Source organism: Spea bombifrons, chromosome 9, assembly GCF_027358695.1.
Source record: "Spea bombifrons isolate aSpeBom1 chromosome 9, aSpeBom1.2.pri, whole genome shotgun sequence".
Taxonomy (NCBI): domain Eukaryota; kingdom Metazoa; phylum Chordata; class Amphibia; order Anura; family Pelobatidae; genus Spea; species Spea bombifrons.
Genome location: NC_071095.1, coordinates 13,319,190 through 13,334,567, shown reverse-complemented (window position 1 = coordinate 13,334,567; position 15,378 = coordinate 13,319,190). Strand labels below are relative to the sequence as shown.

The window sequence follows — 15,378 nt, the reverse complement described above, 5'->3', positions numbered from 1 at the left end:
CTGGGTATCTGCACCGATTGGCCGTGGGATTGGCGGGGAGCTGGGTATCTGCACCGATTGGCAGGGAGCTGGGTATCTGTACTGATTGGCCGTGGGATTGGCAGGAAGCTGGGTATCTGTACTGATTGGCCGTGGGATTGGCAGGAAGCTGGGTATCTGTACTGATTGGCTGTGGGATTGGCGGGGAGCTGGGTATCTGCACCGATTGGCTGTGGGATTGGCAGGGAGCTGGTTATCTGTACCGATTGGCCGTGGGATTGGCGGGGAGCTGGGTATCTGCACTGATTGGCCGTGGGATTGGCGGGGAGCTGGGTATCTGCACTGATTGGCCGTGGGATTGGCAGGAAGCTGGGTATCTGTACTGATTGGCTGTGGGATTGGCGGGGAGCTGGGTATCTGTACGGATTGGCTGTGGGATTGGCGGGGAGCTGGGTATCTGTACTGATTGGCCGTGGGATTGGCGGGGAGCTGGGTATCTGCACCGATTGGCCGTGGGATTGGCGGGGAGCTGGGTATCTGTACCGATTGGCCGTGGGATTGGCGGGGAGCTGGGTATCTGCACTGATTGGCCGTGGGATTGGCGGGGAGCTGGGTATCTGTACAGATTGGCCGTGGGATTGGCGGGGAGCTGGGTATCTGCACTGATTGGCTGTGGGATTGGCGGAGAGCTGGGTATCTGCACCGATTGGCCGTGGGATTGGCGGGGAGCTGGGTATCTGTACGGATTGGCTGTGGGATTGGCGGGGAGCTGGGTATCTGTACTGATTGGCCGTGGGATTGGCGGGGAGCTGGGTATCTGCACCGATTGGCCGTGGGATTGGCGGGGAGCTGGGTATCTGTACCGATTGGCCGTGGGATTGGCGGGGAGCTGGGTATCTGCACTGATTGGCCGTGGGATTGGCGGGGAGCTGGGTATCTGTACAGATTGGCCGTGGGATTGGCGGGGAGCTGGGTATCTGCACTGATTGGCTGTGGGATTGGAGGGGAGCTGGGTATCTGCACTGATTGGCTGTGGGATTGGCGGAGAGCTGGGTATCTGCACCGATTGGCCGTGGGATTGGCGGGGAGCTGGGTATCTGCACAGATTGGCTGTGGGATTGGCGGAGAGCTGGGTATCTGTACCGATTGGCTGTGGGATTGGCAGGAAGCTGGGTATCTGCACTGATTGGCTGTGGGATTGTCGGGGAGCTGGGTATCTGCACCGATTGGCTGTGGGATTGGCGGGGAGCTGGGTATCTGCACTGATTGGCTGTGGGATTGGCGGGGAGCTGGGTATCTGCACTGATTGGCTGTGGGATTGGCGGGGAGCTGGGTATCTGCACTGATTGGCTGTGGGATTGGCGGGGAGCTGGGTATCTGCACCGATTGGCCGTGGGATTGGCGGGGAGCTGGGTATCTGCACTGATTGGCCGTGGGATTGGCGGGGAGCTGGGTATCTGCACCGATTGGCTGTGGGATTGGCGGGGGGATGGGTATCTGCACCGATTGGCTGTGGGATTGGCGGGGAGCTGGGTATCTGCACCGATTGGCCGTGGGATTGGCGGGGAGCTGGGTATCTGCACCGATTGGCTGTGGGATTGGCGGGGAGCTGGGTATCTGCACCGATTGGCCGTGGGATTGGCGGGGAGCTGGGTATCTGTACTGATTGGCCATGGGATTGGCGGGGAGCTGGGTATCTGCACTGATTGGCCGTGGGATTGGCGGGGAGCTGGGTATCTGCACCGATTGGCTGTGGGATTGGCGGGGAGCTGGGTATCTGCACCGATTGGCCGTGGGATTGGCGGGGAGCTGGGTATCTGCACTGATTGGCCGTGGGATTGGCGGGGAGCTGGGTATCTGCACTGATTGGCTGTGGGATTGGCGGGGAGCTGGGTATCTGCACCGATTGGCCGTGGGATTGGCGGGGAGCTGGGTATCTGCACCGATTGGCCGTGGGATTGGCGGGGAGCTGGGTATCTGCACCGATTGGCTGTGGGATTGGCGGGGAGCTGGGTATCTGCACCGATTGGCGATTTCTAAGTTTGGCAGAGAGCTGGCTGTTTGCCATGGTGGTTTTGTGCTGGTTTTGGGCACGTTTCATACCTGACTGGTTAGGAGTTGTTGGGACGGGCATTCAGACAGACGGCTACCGCTACACACCTGACCCACAGCCCACTGCGTCCCTGACCGTCAGATGTCTGAAGAACTAACTTGAGTTCTCTCTCTTTCAGGTAACATTTGGGTCTGGACGCTCTGCCCGCTGAAGCCTGAGATTCCCTCGCCCGCTGTGGTCCTTGTGAGAAGCGTGGCAGGCTGGTCGTGGCATAGGCTGCCCTCGGCTCACTGAATACCCCGTCCTTCTTGCGCGTTCTCCGCGGCTTCCTCTCTTCTGCTTTCTTTCCTTTGTTTGAATCACCATGACTTTTGGGCATCACACCCTCAGTTTTACTCTGCGGTTAAGTTTCCTCCTGGGCTCCATTTTAGGCCTGAGCCTGGGATTAGAGTTTATGGGCCTCCCCAACCAGTGGGCTCGATACCTGAGATGGGATGCCAGTACCCGCAGCGACCTCAGCTTCCAGCTCAGGACCAACGTCTCCACCGGTCTCCTTCTCTACTTTGACGATGGTGGCATCTGTGACTTCCTCTCCCTTTCTCTGGTAGATGGTCGCGTCCGACTGCGCTTCAGCATCGACTGTGCAGAGACCGTGGTGCTGAGTGACAAAAAGGTGAACGATGGCGGGTGGCATTTCCTCATGTTGAGTCGGAACAGGCTGAGGACCGTCCTGGTTCTGGATGGGGAAGCCAAGCCCGGAGAGGTCCGCCCGCAGAGGCAGCACATGAATATTGTCAGTGATCTGTTCGTGGGGGGTGTCCCTGGGGACATGCGCTCAGAGGCTCTCACGCTGGCCTCCGTTAGGGATATGGCTCCATTCTCTGGATACCTACTTGACCTTAAGTACGGCAATTCTGAGCCACGGCTGCTGGGTAGCCACGGTGCCCGGCTGGATCTGGAGGGACTGTGTGCCGAAAACCCATGTGAGAATGGAGGGATCTGTCACCTGATTGCCGGGGAACCCACCTGTGATTGTGCGGCCACTGGATATGGGGGCAAGTTCTGCTCGGAAGGTAAGTAGGCTGAGGTATGGGGGGGGTCAGAAGAGTCCATCTTGTCCTTTGTGACCCAGGATCACTAAGTGTCTACCCATTTCTAGCTTAATGGACAGACAATGAGGTCTCTAAGTGTCCAATACATGGTGGGCCCCCAGCTACGCATCAGTGGCCCTGAGGGGGGGTACGTTCCCTGCACGTTCCCAAGGTTTCAGTATAGCCCTTAGCAGACTGCATGCTCAGGAGACCGTAATACTAGAGCGCCAGGTTAAATCCCAGAAACACAGATAATCGGTAATTTTGGGGCTGCCACGCACAGATCGGATGAATAAACTGAGAAGCAAGACGCGTTGGGTGCAAGGGCCAGGTTACCTCTCCGTGTCCGGGGCTTGTCTCCAGTGGCTGGTCCACGCATTGTATGTTTCGTGTTGTTTGTATGTAACCCATGGGCTGAAGGCTCTCTACGCTTTTGTTTCTTTGAAAAGCCCCATCTGGATCATGTGACGTAGGGTAACACGCAGCTTTTGCTTTAGGGGGGAAATCCTCCAGCTGCCTCTGTGACCCGATTACTGTATTAATCTGCCCGTCTGCCATCCCTCCCCCTGCCCGTCATATTAAAGCCCCTGGCCTTCCACTCCGACGTTACCGGGGGCGTTATTTTGCCAAGTACCCTCATTATCCGCTGGAGATGCCCCGTATTATTGTTGGAGCCGCGCATGGCCTGGATTACAAACTCATCCGTATTTGTTGGTAATGAGGTCACCCCCCCCCATCCGCATGACCGACGGCCTCGCTTAAGCTGCCTCGTCGGCCTTGGATTTTACTTTGTGTGATTTCAGTTTTTTCATCTGGAGCTTCTGCCCCCTCTGTATCCGGGTCTGACCCACCCACACGGCCACTAGTACCCCAGGGTATGAGGGGCAGGAGGCAGCTGGGGTATCTGTGAGCTGGCTAGCGGTACATACTAGACATGCGGTATCAGTAGAGGTTCCTGGTACTCAGGTAGTAGAGGCAAGAGTCAGCTGGGGGTATCTGGGTATCTAGACTTTCTTAGTACCGGGTATTAGGGGCAGGAGTTATCAGTAGGCATTACTAGTAGGGCAGGTAGTAGCAGACCCCCATACGTGTCCATCCATACCCCACGTATGTTACAGCATAAATATTTAACATGCATGAGATTCCGTGACTTAGTGTCATGTGTGTGGGTTATGTGACCCCACCCAGCGGAAGGAGACCCCCAAACCTTCCCGTAATATAATGGGTTATAAGGAGAGATAGGAGGGGTAAAGGGGTAATATATAGTGATAAGGGGTGTTATATCGTTATAAGGAGTGATAGGAGGGGTAAAGGGGTAATATATAGTGATAAGGGGTGTTATATCGGTTATAAGGAGGGGTAAAGGGGTAATATATAGTGATAAGGGGTGTTATATCGTTATAAGGAGTGATAGGAGGGGTGAAGGGGTAATATATAGTGATAAGGGGTGTTATATCGTTATAAGGAGTGATAGGAGGGGTAAAGGGGTAATATATAGTGATAAGGGGTGTTATATCGTTATAAGGAGTGACAGGAGGGGTAAAGGGGTAATATATAGTGATAAGGGGTGTTATATCGTTATAAGGAGTGATAGGAGGGGTAAAGGGGTAATATATAGTGATAAGGGGTTTTATATCGGTTATAAGGAGTGATAGGAGGGGTAAAGGGGTAATATATAGTGATAAGGGGTGTTATATCGGTTATAAGGAGTGACAGGAGGGGTAAAGGGGTAATATATAGTGATAAGGGGTGTTATATCGGTTATAAGGAGTGATAGGAGGGGTAAAGGGGTAATATATAGTGATAAGGGGTGTTATATCGGTTATACGGAGTGACAGGAGGGGTAAAGGGGTAATATATAGTGATAAGGGGTGTTATATCGTTATAAGGAGTGACAGGAGGGGAAAAGGGGTAATATATAGTGATAAGGGGTGTTATATCGGTTATAAGGAGTGATAGGAGGGGTAATATATAGTGATAAGGGGTGTTATATCATTATAAGGAGTGATATGAAGGGTAAAGGGGTAATATATAATGATAAGGGGTGTTATATCGGTTATAAGGAGTGATAGGAGGGTAAAGGGGTAATATATAGTGATAAGGGGTGTTATATCGGTTATAAGGAGTGATAGGAGGGGTAATATATAATGATAAGGGGTGTTATATCGTTATAAGGAGTGATAGGAGGGGTAAAGGGGTAATATATAGTGATAAGGGGTGTTATATCGGTTATAAGTAGTGATAGGAGGGGTAAAGGGGTAATATATAGTGATAAGGGGTGTTATATCGGTTATAAGGAGTGATAGGAGGGGTAATATATAATGATAAGGGGTGTTATATCGTTATAAGGAGTGATAGGAGGGGTAAAGGGGTAATATATAGTGATAAGGGGTGTTATATCGGTTATAAGGAGTGATAGGAGGGGTAATATATAATGATAAGGGGTGTTATATCGTTATAAGGAGTGATAGGAGGGGTAAAGGGGTAATATATAGTGATAAGGGGTGTTATATCGTTATAAGGAGTGATAGGAGGGGTAAAGGGGTAATATATAATGATAAGGGGTGTTATATCGTTATAAGGAGTGATAGGAGGGGTAAAGGGGTAATATATAGTGATAAGGGGTGTTATATCGGTTATAAGGAGAGATAGGAGGGGTAAAGGGGTAATATATAGTGATAAGGGGTGTTATATCGGTTATAAGGAGTGATAGGAGGGGTAATATATAATGATAAGGGGCGTTATATCGTTATAAGGAGTGATATGAAGGGTAAAGGGGTAATATATAGTGATAAGGGGTGTTATATCGGTTATACGGAGTGATAGGAGGGGTAAAGGGGTAATATATAGTGATAAGGGGTGTTATATCGGTTATAAGGAGTGATAGGAGGGGTAATATATAATGATAAGGGGTGTTATATCGTTATAAGGAGTGATAGGAGGGGTAAAGGGGTAATATATAGTGATAAGGGGTGTTATATCGGTTATAAGGAGTGATAGGAGGGGTAATATATAATGATAAGGGGTGTTATATCGTTATAAGGAGTGATAGGAGGGGTAATATATAGTGATAAGGGGTGTTATATCGGTTATAAGGAGAGATAGGAGGGGTAAAGGGGTAATATATAGTGATAAGGGGTGTTATATCGTTATAAGGAGAGATAGGAGGGGTAAAGGGGTGTTATATCGGTTATAAGGAGTGATAGGAGGGGTAAAGGGGTAATATATAGTAATAGGAGGGGTAATATATATATATATATATATATATATATATATATATAGTGATATGGGGTATTATGGGAGTTATATGGCGTAGTAGGAGGGGTAATAAGAGGTGTACTATGCATACAGTGGCCTTGTGTTGGCAGTAGAAGGGTTAGCCCATCTCTTAATGATGTTTAAGCCGGGATGGTGGCTGGGCGGTGGATCAGGTATCACTGACATGGGATCCGCTGGGGTTAAATATTTATTATTCCGGCTGTGTTTGTGTTCGCTGGTGTCAGCCGTGACAGGCAATTCATAACCGCGAACAAAAGCCTAATACACGGACTTAACCCCTGTCTGGCAGAATTAACCCTCTCGGTCCTGCCTGTGCTTTCGAGAGCCTGAGCGGCACAATCGGACACGCTGTCACGTGTGCGCCGGCAAGAGACAATTTAACACGCCTCGCCATCACGCCCATGTTATTCAACTATGACTATGGCACCAACGTTCTCAGCGGCGCTGTACAGCTACAAAACCTCAAAGTAATTGGTGACAATATTACGTTTAGAGATTGGATCAAAAGACCATAAGAGCTGACACTCTAACGGAAGTAATGGTAACGGTATCCAAGATGTGCCCGTGATGCGGTAAGAGTGGCTGTTACTCCGGTAAGGGGTATCGGGGAGCGCCGCGCGGTGCTGTTACCTCTCTGTATGGTAAGAAGCCGCGGCTGCCACTGGGGGCTCCTGATCTCTTCCCTCCATCTTTCTCTCCAGCTTCCTGATGGCGGGAGGCCGCTCCTTACTACATACGTGTGCCCGCTCCTTACTACATACGTGTGCCTTTTACTTACAGAATGAATATTTTGCGATCTGATCCCCGCGGACAGATGTCGTGGAGCAGTCAGTGGATTCCATGCAAAGTGGGCGGCCAGGGCTGCTTTCTGCCTCCACTTGCATGAGTGCACGGAGGGGGCAAACTGGGGGCAACGAGGGGTGCAAAACTCTGTAGTGAGTCTGCATGTGAAGCTGCTTCCATGCAAGAGATTGTGCCGAGTGCTCTGACTCTCTCTCTCTCTCTCTCTCTCTCTCTCTTTTATTTGATGCCTCAGTAGATGTCAATGATATTCCAGGTGAGTCTTTAAAGTCCCCAAACTGCTTCCCCTTTAGCCACGAAACCATTGTAGGGGGTTGTAGATACCAAGCATAGTCTCCCGATGGATGCGGTAGGCAGACGTTCCGGCCATTCTGTAGGGCTTTTGGGTTTTAGGTATTTAGGGGATTTTCTGGCTAATTGGTTCTGCTGCCGAAGGCTCCCGTTTCTTCCCGTGACCCGTGCTGTGAAATCGCGGGGTTAATTTGTGTTTAACCCGTTCTAGGATTAGAGGTTTTACGGCATCAATGATCCCAAATTTCCTGTTTCTTCCTCTGATAACCAGCAGCTTTTCAGCATGTAGAGGAAAGCTGGGGCCTGGGCGTCCTATAGAATCCATACTTCCGTGTTAAGTATGTGTGACCGCAGTCCCCGCTCGGGGCGTGTTACTGACGTGTTTCTCCTTTCTTCTCCCCGTTCTCCGTTTCTTCCTGTCTTCTTCCCAAGGCTTGGCCCACATGATGATTGATGACCAAGGTATGGCTTTCTCAAATCTAGAAGCACCCGCCAGACCATTTCATGCCTTTCACCCCCATCACCCGCTCATTTCCCGTCTGTCTAATGGGACCATCCCGGAATTAGTTGCAGTGAAGCCCCTGGGTATTAACCGGGAGGGCAGATACGGAGTGTCGAGTACGTAAGAGAACGTGGGTTTATGGACCTGCTGTCATGGAGCAAAGTCCCCTCGCAAAATGGCGGACTGGGACCAGCCTAGAATATTCTTCCAGTACGGCCTCCGGGGTTCATGATCTGCCCCGCCATGTTTGGTTGGTGGCTCTGCCAGGACACATTGCTGGGTTATTGTCAGAGAAAGTGCCCTGGAGATACCCCACCTCATGCAGACGCTCACGGTCATCATCCATCCCCTATCATAACTGAGCAGGCGCCATTAACACCCATCCTTCTGCCCGCTACTGCTCTTGGCGTGTGTTTGGTGTGTTTACCCCGGTTTCTGAAACTGGGCTGGTTCTTGCCTCGGATTTGCCCCTCGAGTGAGCAGAGGGACTGGGAAAGTTTTCTAATTACCCTGCCGTGTGTGTCTGTGAGGGTATCGAGAACGTTGCGCCTTCCCAGGTGCTGCAGTGTTGTGTCCCGTGTGCTGTGTCCTCCACGCTGTGTGTCCCGTGTGCTGTGTCCTCCACGCTGTGTGTCCCGTGTGCTGTGTCCTCCACGCTGTGTGTCCCGTGTGCTGTGTCCTCTACGCTGTGTGTCCCGTGTGCTGTGTCCTCCACGCTGTGTGTCCCGTGTGCTGTGTCCTCCACGCTGTGTGTCCCGTGTGGCGTGTTTCTCGTGTGCACTTTGTTTCTGTGTTTTTCCTCCGCATGTCTTTGTTTTTTTTAAGCCTTTTTTGAGCGAATGTTTCAAAAAAGGCTGACCTGACGCTGGTTTCTCTCTCTCTCTAAACTCTCTCGACCTGCTCCCCTGGACTCTCGCACCATGCGCCGCCTCGCAGGAAGATCCAAAGGTATTTGCCCGCTTTGCGTTACTGTGCATCGTTACTGTGTTACTGTGTTTTTCCATGCGTGTTACATGAAGCAGTCCTTCCCCTGGTGGGGCTCAGCGGTCTCCGCGGCTTCTCATTTCTGTTGGTTTTAAAATGTCAACCTTTCACTGAGTAAATTTACTGAAAGTTACCAATTATCATAAAAATGTTTACTGAGCTGTTATAATCCGCTTTATGAAATACAAATATAAAGACGGCAGCGTGGAGGGGGTATATCAGGGGTATATGAAGTAATAAGAGGGGTATTTTGAGTAAAAGGAGGGGTTATGGGGATATTAAATGGGATGGTGAGGGTTATACACAGTAATAGGGTGTTATATGGAGTAATAGGAGGGGTTATGGGGATATTATATGGGATGGTGAGGGTTATATGCAGTGATAGGGTGTTATATGGAGTAAAAGGAGGGGTTATGGGGATATTATATGGGATGGTGAGGGTTATATGCAGTAATAGGGTGTTAGATGGGGTAATAGGAGGGGTTATGGGGATATTATATGGGATGGTGAGGGTTATACACAGTAATAGGGTGTTATATGGAGTAATAGGAGGGATTATGGGGATATTATATGGGATGGTGAGGGTTATATGCAGTAATAGGGTGTTATATGGAGTAATAGGAGGGGTTATGGGGATATTATATGGGATGGTGAGGGTTATATGCAGTAATGGGGTTATATATGGAGTAATAGGAGGGGTTATGGGGATATTATATGGGATGGTGAGGGTTATATGCAGTAATGGGGTTATATATGGAGTAATAGGAGGGGTTATGGGGATATTATATGGGATGGTGAGGGTTATATGCAGTAATAGGAGGGGTTATGGGGATATTATATGGGATGGTGAGGGTTATACACAGTAATAGGGGTTATATGGAGTAATAGGAGGGGTTATGGGGATATTATATGGGATGGTGAGGGTTATACACAGTAATAGGGGTTATATGGAGTAATAGGAGGGGTTACGGGGATATTAAATGGGATGGTGAGGGTTATATGCAGTAATAGGGTGTTATATGGAGTAATAGGAGGGGTTATGGGGATATTATATGGGATGGTGAGGGTTATATGGAGTAATAGGAGGGGTTATGGGGATATTATATGGGATGGTGAGGGTTATATGCAGTAATAGGGTGTTAGATGGGGTAATAGGAGGGGTTATGGGGATATTATATGGGATGGTGAGGGTTATACACAGTAATAGGGTGTTATATGGAGTAAAAGGAGGGGTTATGGGGATATTATATGGGATGGTGAGGGTTATATGCAGTAATAGGGTGTTATATGGAGTAATAGGAGGGGTTATGGGGATATTATATGCGATGGTGAGGGTTATATGCAGTGATAGGGTGTTAATGGGGTAATAGGAGGGGTTATGGGGATATTATATGGGATGGTGAGGGTTATATGCAGTAATGGGGTTATATATGGAGTAATAGGAGGGGTTATGGGGATATTATATGGGATGGTGAGGGTTATATGCAGTAATAGGGTGTTAGATGGGGTAATAGGAGGGGTTATGGGGATATTATATGGGATGGTGAGGGTTATATGGAGTAAAAGGATGGGTTATGGGAATATTAAATGGGATGAGGAGGGTTATACGCAGTAATAGGGTGTTATATGCCGCTCGTATGCTGTTGATTGCTGGGGTATTCTGTGAAGTGCCCCGGTTTTGGGGTATCTAGGTACCCGGGGTTGTCGCTGGGTGGTTATTAATGGTTTTGTTTGCCCGTCGTTGTCAGTGCGCTGCTTCTTCCTCACACGTTTCCTCTGCTCTTCGTATAGGAGAAATACGAGTGTCTTCTAATGATATGTAAAAAAAAACACATCCACGCAACACAAGATTTTTATAACATATACCTATATGTCTATATTTACCCAATAGCTCTATATATATAATCTACATTTATCTAATACACACATATATATATATATAATGTCTACATTTATCTAATACCTATACATCTACATTTATCTAATACCTATATATATATATATATATGATCCACATTTATCTACTAACTCAATATATCTACATTATTCTAATAACTATATATACAGTACATATATATCTATATTAACCTATATATATATATATACTTCTCTGCTCCCTCTATGTATATCTATATATTTGTGGAAGTAATACCAGCGTGTGTCTGTATATACCGCTGTATATATATATATATAATCTGTATACTGTGTGTATATAAATATATAATATATATATAGTGTGTGAGTTGGGGTGACATGTTCTTGTACCCAGGCTGGCGGCGTTGAGCTCAGTCGGACCCGTCGCAGCTCCCGCCGCCGCAGACGATCTCGTGGAGCAGGTGCATGTAATGCGTGCGCGGCGCGGCCCTCCATGACTCTCGCCCTGGGGCAGCCAAACACTTATGTTTCCAGATTAGCACAATGTTTGTAGCGAGGTGATTTGCATGAGGGTCTCACTGTGGCAATTTGTTTGCAAATGAGGCCGCTTTGGGTATAAAGAGACTGAGCGTGGCGCTGCGAGACATCCACACCTCCCCGTGACTGCTGGCACGTCGGGGAGAGGGGGTGTTACACGTATCGGCACGCAATGGGTTAACTAGTGCCAAATACACATTGCAGGGTTTGCCAGAGTCCGTAGAACATTCAGTTGTCCACCGCAGACCCCGGTAAATGTTGCTGCCACCCTGTGACACATTGAAAGGGTTAACTGCAGTCTTTTGCTTGTTTTCTTAACCCTTTCAGCTCGGGTACGGCTAGTCATGGATAAGTCTGGAATACAGTGAGAAATATAGGTGAATTCTGCGTAGTGAGGCTATGACTGTAATGTTGTGTTTGCAGGGCGCTGCTGCCCAGCCCAGGTGGTACATTATATTTTGAACTGATTGGTGGCTCTGTGACCTCACATGTCGTTAATATTTTATAGAACGTCATCAGCGTCCGGCTCACCAAGGTGTAGACCCCAAAACGGCTACTCAGATCAGAGGGGATCGCCCAGCATCATGGCACATGTTACGTGTTACAAAGACACAGGATAGAATAAATGGTTGATGGTAGCTCTCCGTGGTGCTGACACCGTCACAGCACATGTTACATGTAACAGACACAGGATACAGGCGGACGGGAGCTCTCCGTGGTGCTGACACCGTCACGGCACATGTTACATGTAACAGACACAGGATACCGGCGGACGGGAGTTCTCCGCGGTGCTGACACCGTCACAGCACATGTTACATGTAACAGACACAGGATACAGGCGGACGGGAGCTCTCCGTGGTGCTGACACCGTCACGGCACATGTTACATGTAACAGACACAGGATACAGGCGGACGGGAGCTCTCCGCGGTGCTGACACTGTCACAGCACATGTTACATGTAACAGACACAGGATACAGAAGGACGGGAGCTCTCCGCGGTGCTGACACCGTCACAGCACATGTTACATGTAACAGACACAGGATACAGGCGGACGGGAGCTCTCCGCGGTGCTGACACTGTCACAGCACATGTTACATGTAACAGACACAGGATACAGGCGGACGGGAGCTCTCCGTGGTGCTGACACCGTCACGGCACATGTTACATGTAACAGACACAGGATACAGGCAGACGGGAGCTCTCCGCGGTGCTGACACCGTCACAGCACATGTTACATGTAACAGACACAGGATACAGGCGGACAGGAGCTCTCCGCGGTGCTGACACCGTCACGGCACATGATACATGTAACAGACACAGGATACAGGCGGACGGGAGCTCTCCGCGGTGCTGACACCGTCACAGCACATGTTACATGTAACAGACACAGGATACAGGCGGACGGGAGCTCTCCGCGGTGCTGACACAATCACTGCACATGTTACATGTAACAGACACAGGATACAGGCGGACGGGAGCTCTCCGTGGTGCTGACACCGTCACGGCACATGTTACATGTAACAGACACAGGATACAGGCAGACGGGAGCTCTCCGCGGTGCTGACACCGTCACAGCACATGTTACATGTAACAGACACAGGATACAGGCGGACGGGAGCTCTCCGCGGTGCTGACACAATCACTGCACATGTTACATGGATTAAGGGGACCTCTGTGCATGTACTGCAGGAATCCATTATATGTGGTGTGAATATAGCGTGTGCTGACACGTGTTATGGGTGTTACTAGGTCCAGCTGACGGTTTCACGTTGTAATTGTATTTACATTTAAACCCGGTTTTGCGGGGCGGTTTAGTAGATAAGCCGTGTTTTGGGCACGTGTTGCTGTCGTGTTTCGCAGTGTGGGGCGCGGATCCTGCTCGCGTGTTTCTTGTGTCACGTTTCACTGCCTCACACGTGGCGTTTATTAAATGTGACGGTTCCACTAATGGCTGAAATCAAATACCTCCAGTGTCCTGATCACCCGAGGGCAGTTACTGCGCATGCTACACACAGACATTGGGGTACAGAGGGCAGAGGTATGGGGGGCAGGATACTGGGGTGCAGAGGTATGGGGGGCAGGATACTGAGGTGCAGAGGGCAGAGGTATGGGGGGGCAGGATACTGGGGTGCAGAGGTATGGGGGGCAGGATACTGGGGTGCAGAGGTATGGGGGGGCAGGATACTGGGGTGCAGAGGTATGGGGGGCAGGATGCTGGGGTGCAGAGGTATGGGGGGGCAGGATGCTGGGGTGCAGAGGTATGGGGGGGCAGGATACTGGGGTGCAGAGGTATGGGGGGCAGGATGCTGGGGTGCAGAGGTATGGGGGGGCAGGATACTGGGGTGCAGAGGTATGGGGGGCAGGATACTGGGGTGCAGAGGTATGGGGGGCAGGATACTGGGGTGCAGAGGTGTGGGGGGGCAGGATACTGGGGTGCAGAGGTATGGGGGGGCAGGATACTGTGGTGCAGAGGTATGGGGGGCAGGATACTGGGGTGCAGAGGTATGGGGGGCAGGATACTGGGGTGCAGAGGTATGGGGGGGCAGGATACTGGGGTGCAGAGTTATGGGGGGGTAGGATACTGGGGTGCAGAGTTATGGGGGGGCAGGATACAGCGGATATCCCCGTCTTTTCCTCGTCCCCTAAGGCACAGTTTGGGACATTCACCCCCAGGGCAAAAAATCTAAGTGGGGAATGCCATTTCCTGCCCACCCCCCTCGGATTGACGTTGTAGATAATAATCGGCCTCGGAACACGCGTGTATTTCGGATCCGGGGCGCCGCGTTAACCCTTTGCGGTCCCGGTAGGCTGTGTCTTTTTGTTAAATTGCTCCATGCTGGGTAAGAAGGGTATTTTGGGGTGATTTCCTATAATTTGTAAACACCCCCCCTTACCTGAGAAGAGCTCCCTGCATGTACTACTCTTTTAGTCGGCATGTATATTAGTCCTGCTCTTTCTTGTTATCCTTATTTTCTTTTATTCTTTTTCTTTTATTTCCCGTAATTACCCCCAGCATTGTGTGGCCTTTGTCTGGAAGCATTAGCATTACTTTTCCCCCTTCTCATACCATTGTGTTCCCCCTGGCCCCTTGCTATGAGCGCTGCGTGGCCCCTTGCTATGAGCCCTGCGTGGCCCCTTGCTATGAGCCCTGCGTGGCCCCTTGCTATGAGCGCTGCGTGGCCCCTTTCTGTGAGCGATGCGTGGCCCCTTGCTATGAGCCCTGCGTGGCCCCTTGCTATGAGCCCTGCGTGGCCCCTTGCTATGAGCCCTGCGTGGCCCCTTGCTATGAGCCCTGCGTGGCCCCTTGCTATGAGCCCTGCGTGGCCCCTTGCTATGAGCCCTGCGTGGCCCCTTGCTATGAGCCCTGCGTGGCCCCTTGCTATGAGCGCTGCGTGGCCCCTTGCTTTGAGCGCTGCGTGGCCCCTTGCTTTGAGCGCTGCGTGGCCCCTTGCTTTGAGCGCTGCGTGGCCCCTTGCTTTGAGCGCTGCGTGGCCCCTTGCTTTGAGCGCTGCGTGGCCCCCGTCGGGAGCGCTGCGTGGCCCCCGTCGGGAGCGCTGCGTGGCCCCCTTCGGGAGCGCTGCGTGGCCCCTTGCTATGAGCGCTGCGTGGCCCCTTGCTTTGAGCGCTGCGTGGCCCCTTGCTTTGAGCGCTGTGTGGCCCCCGTCGGGAGCGCTGCGTGGCCCCTTGCTATGAGCGCTGCGTGGCCCCTTGCTTTGAGCGCTGCGTGGCCCCTTGCTTTGAGCGCTGTGTGGCCCCCGTCGGGAGCGCTGCGTGGCCCTGCTTGTTTAGCTGAAGGATCACTCGAGTTGGAGTGGCTGCCGGCACATAGCGTTACACGTGGCTGGATGCCATCCAGCAGTGAAGGAGTTAAGTGCCCCCCCCCGGGATGGGGCAGGTGCATTGACAGGAAAGTGAATGGCGTGTGAAAGGCGTGTGAATGGCGTGTAGAGCCCGAGCGAGCGCATGTCCCAGGCGGCTGCTTGGC

General features: G+C 51.0%; 2 protein-coding genes across 5 annotated transcripts in view; both read left to right on the top strand.

The window, feature by feature from the left end:
* The first annotated feature begins 2,229 nt into the window (after positions 1-2,229).
* On the top strand, positions 2,230-8,120 carry LOC128504284 (neurexin-3-like). Its single transcript, XM_053474323.1, has 2 exons — positions 2,230-3,105; positions 7,927-8,120. Exons 1-2 carry the CDS (start codon positions 2,397-2,399, stop codon positions 8,118-8,120), a joined length of 903 nt encoding a protein of 300 aa, XP_053330298.1. The 5' UTR covers positions 2,230-2,396.
* Positions 8,121-8,674: 554 nt separating this feature from the next.
* The window catches only part of NRXN3 (neurexin 3), a 110,000-nt gene continuing 103,296 nt past the window's right edge, over positions 8,675-15,378 (top strand). For 2 of the 4 annotated variants that reach the window (XM_053474686.1, XM_053474685.1), the window contains exon 1: positions 8,699-8,944. In XM_053474686.1, the coding sequence (XP_053330661.1) occupies positions 8,917-8,944 (28 nt within the window). In that variant the 5' untranslated portion in view covers positions 8,699-8,916. Of the gene's footprint in view, positions 8,945-15,378 lie in introns of all 4 variants that reach the window. The other 2 variants (XM_053474688.1, XM_053474687.1) reach the window with 2 other exon arrangements.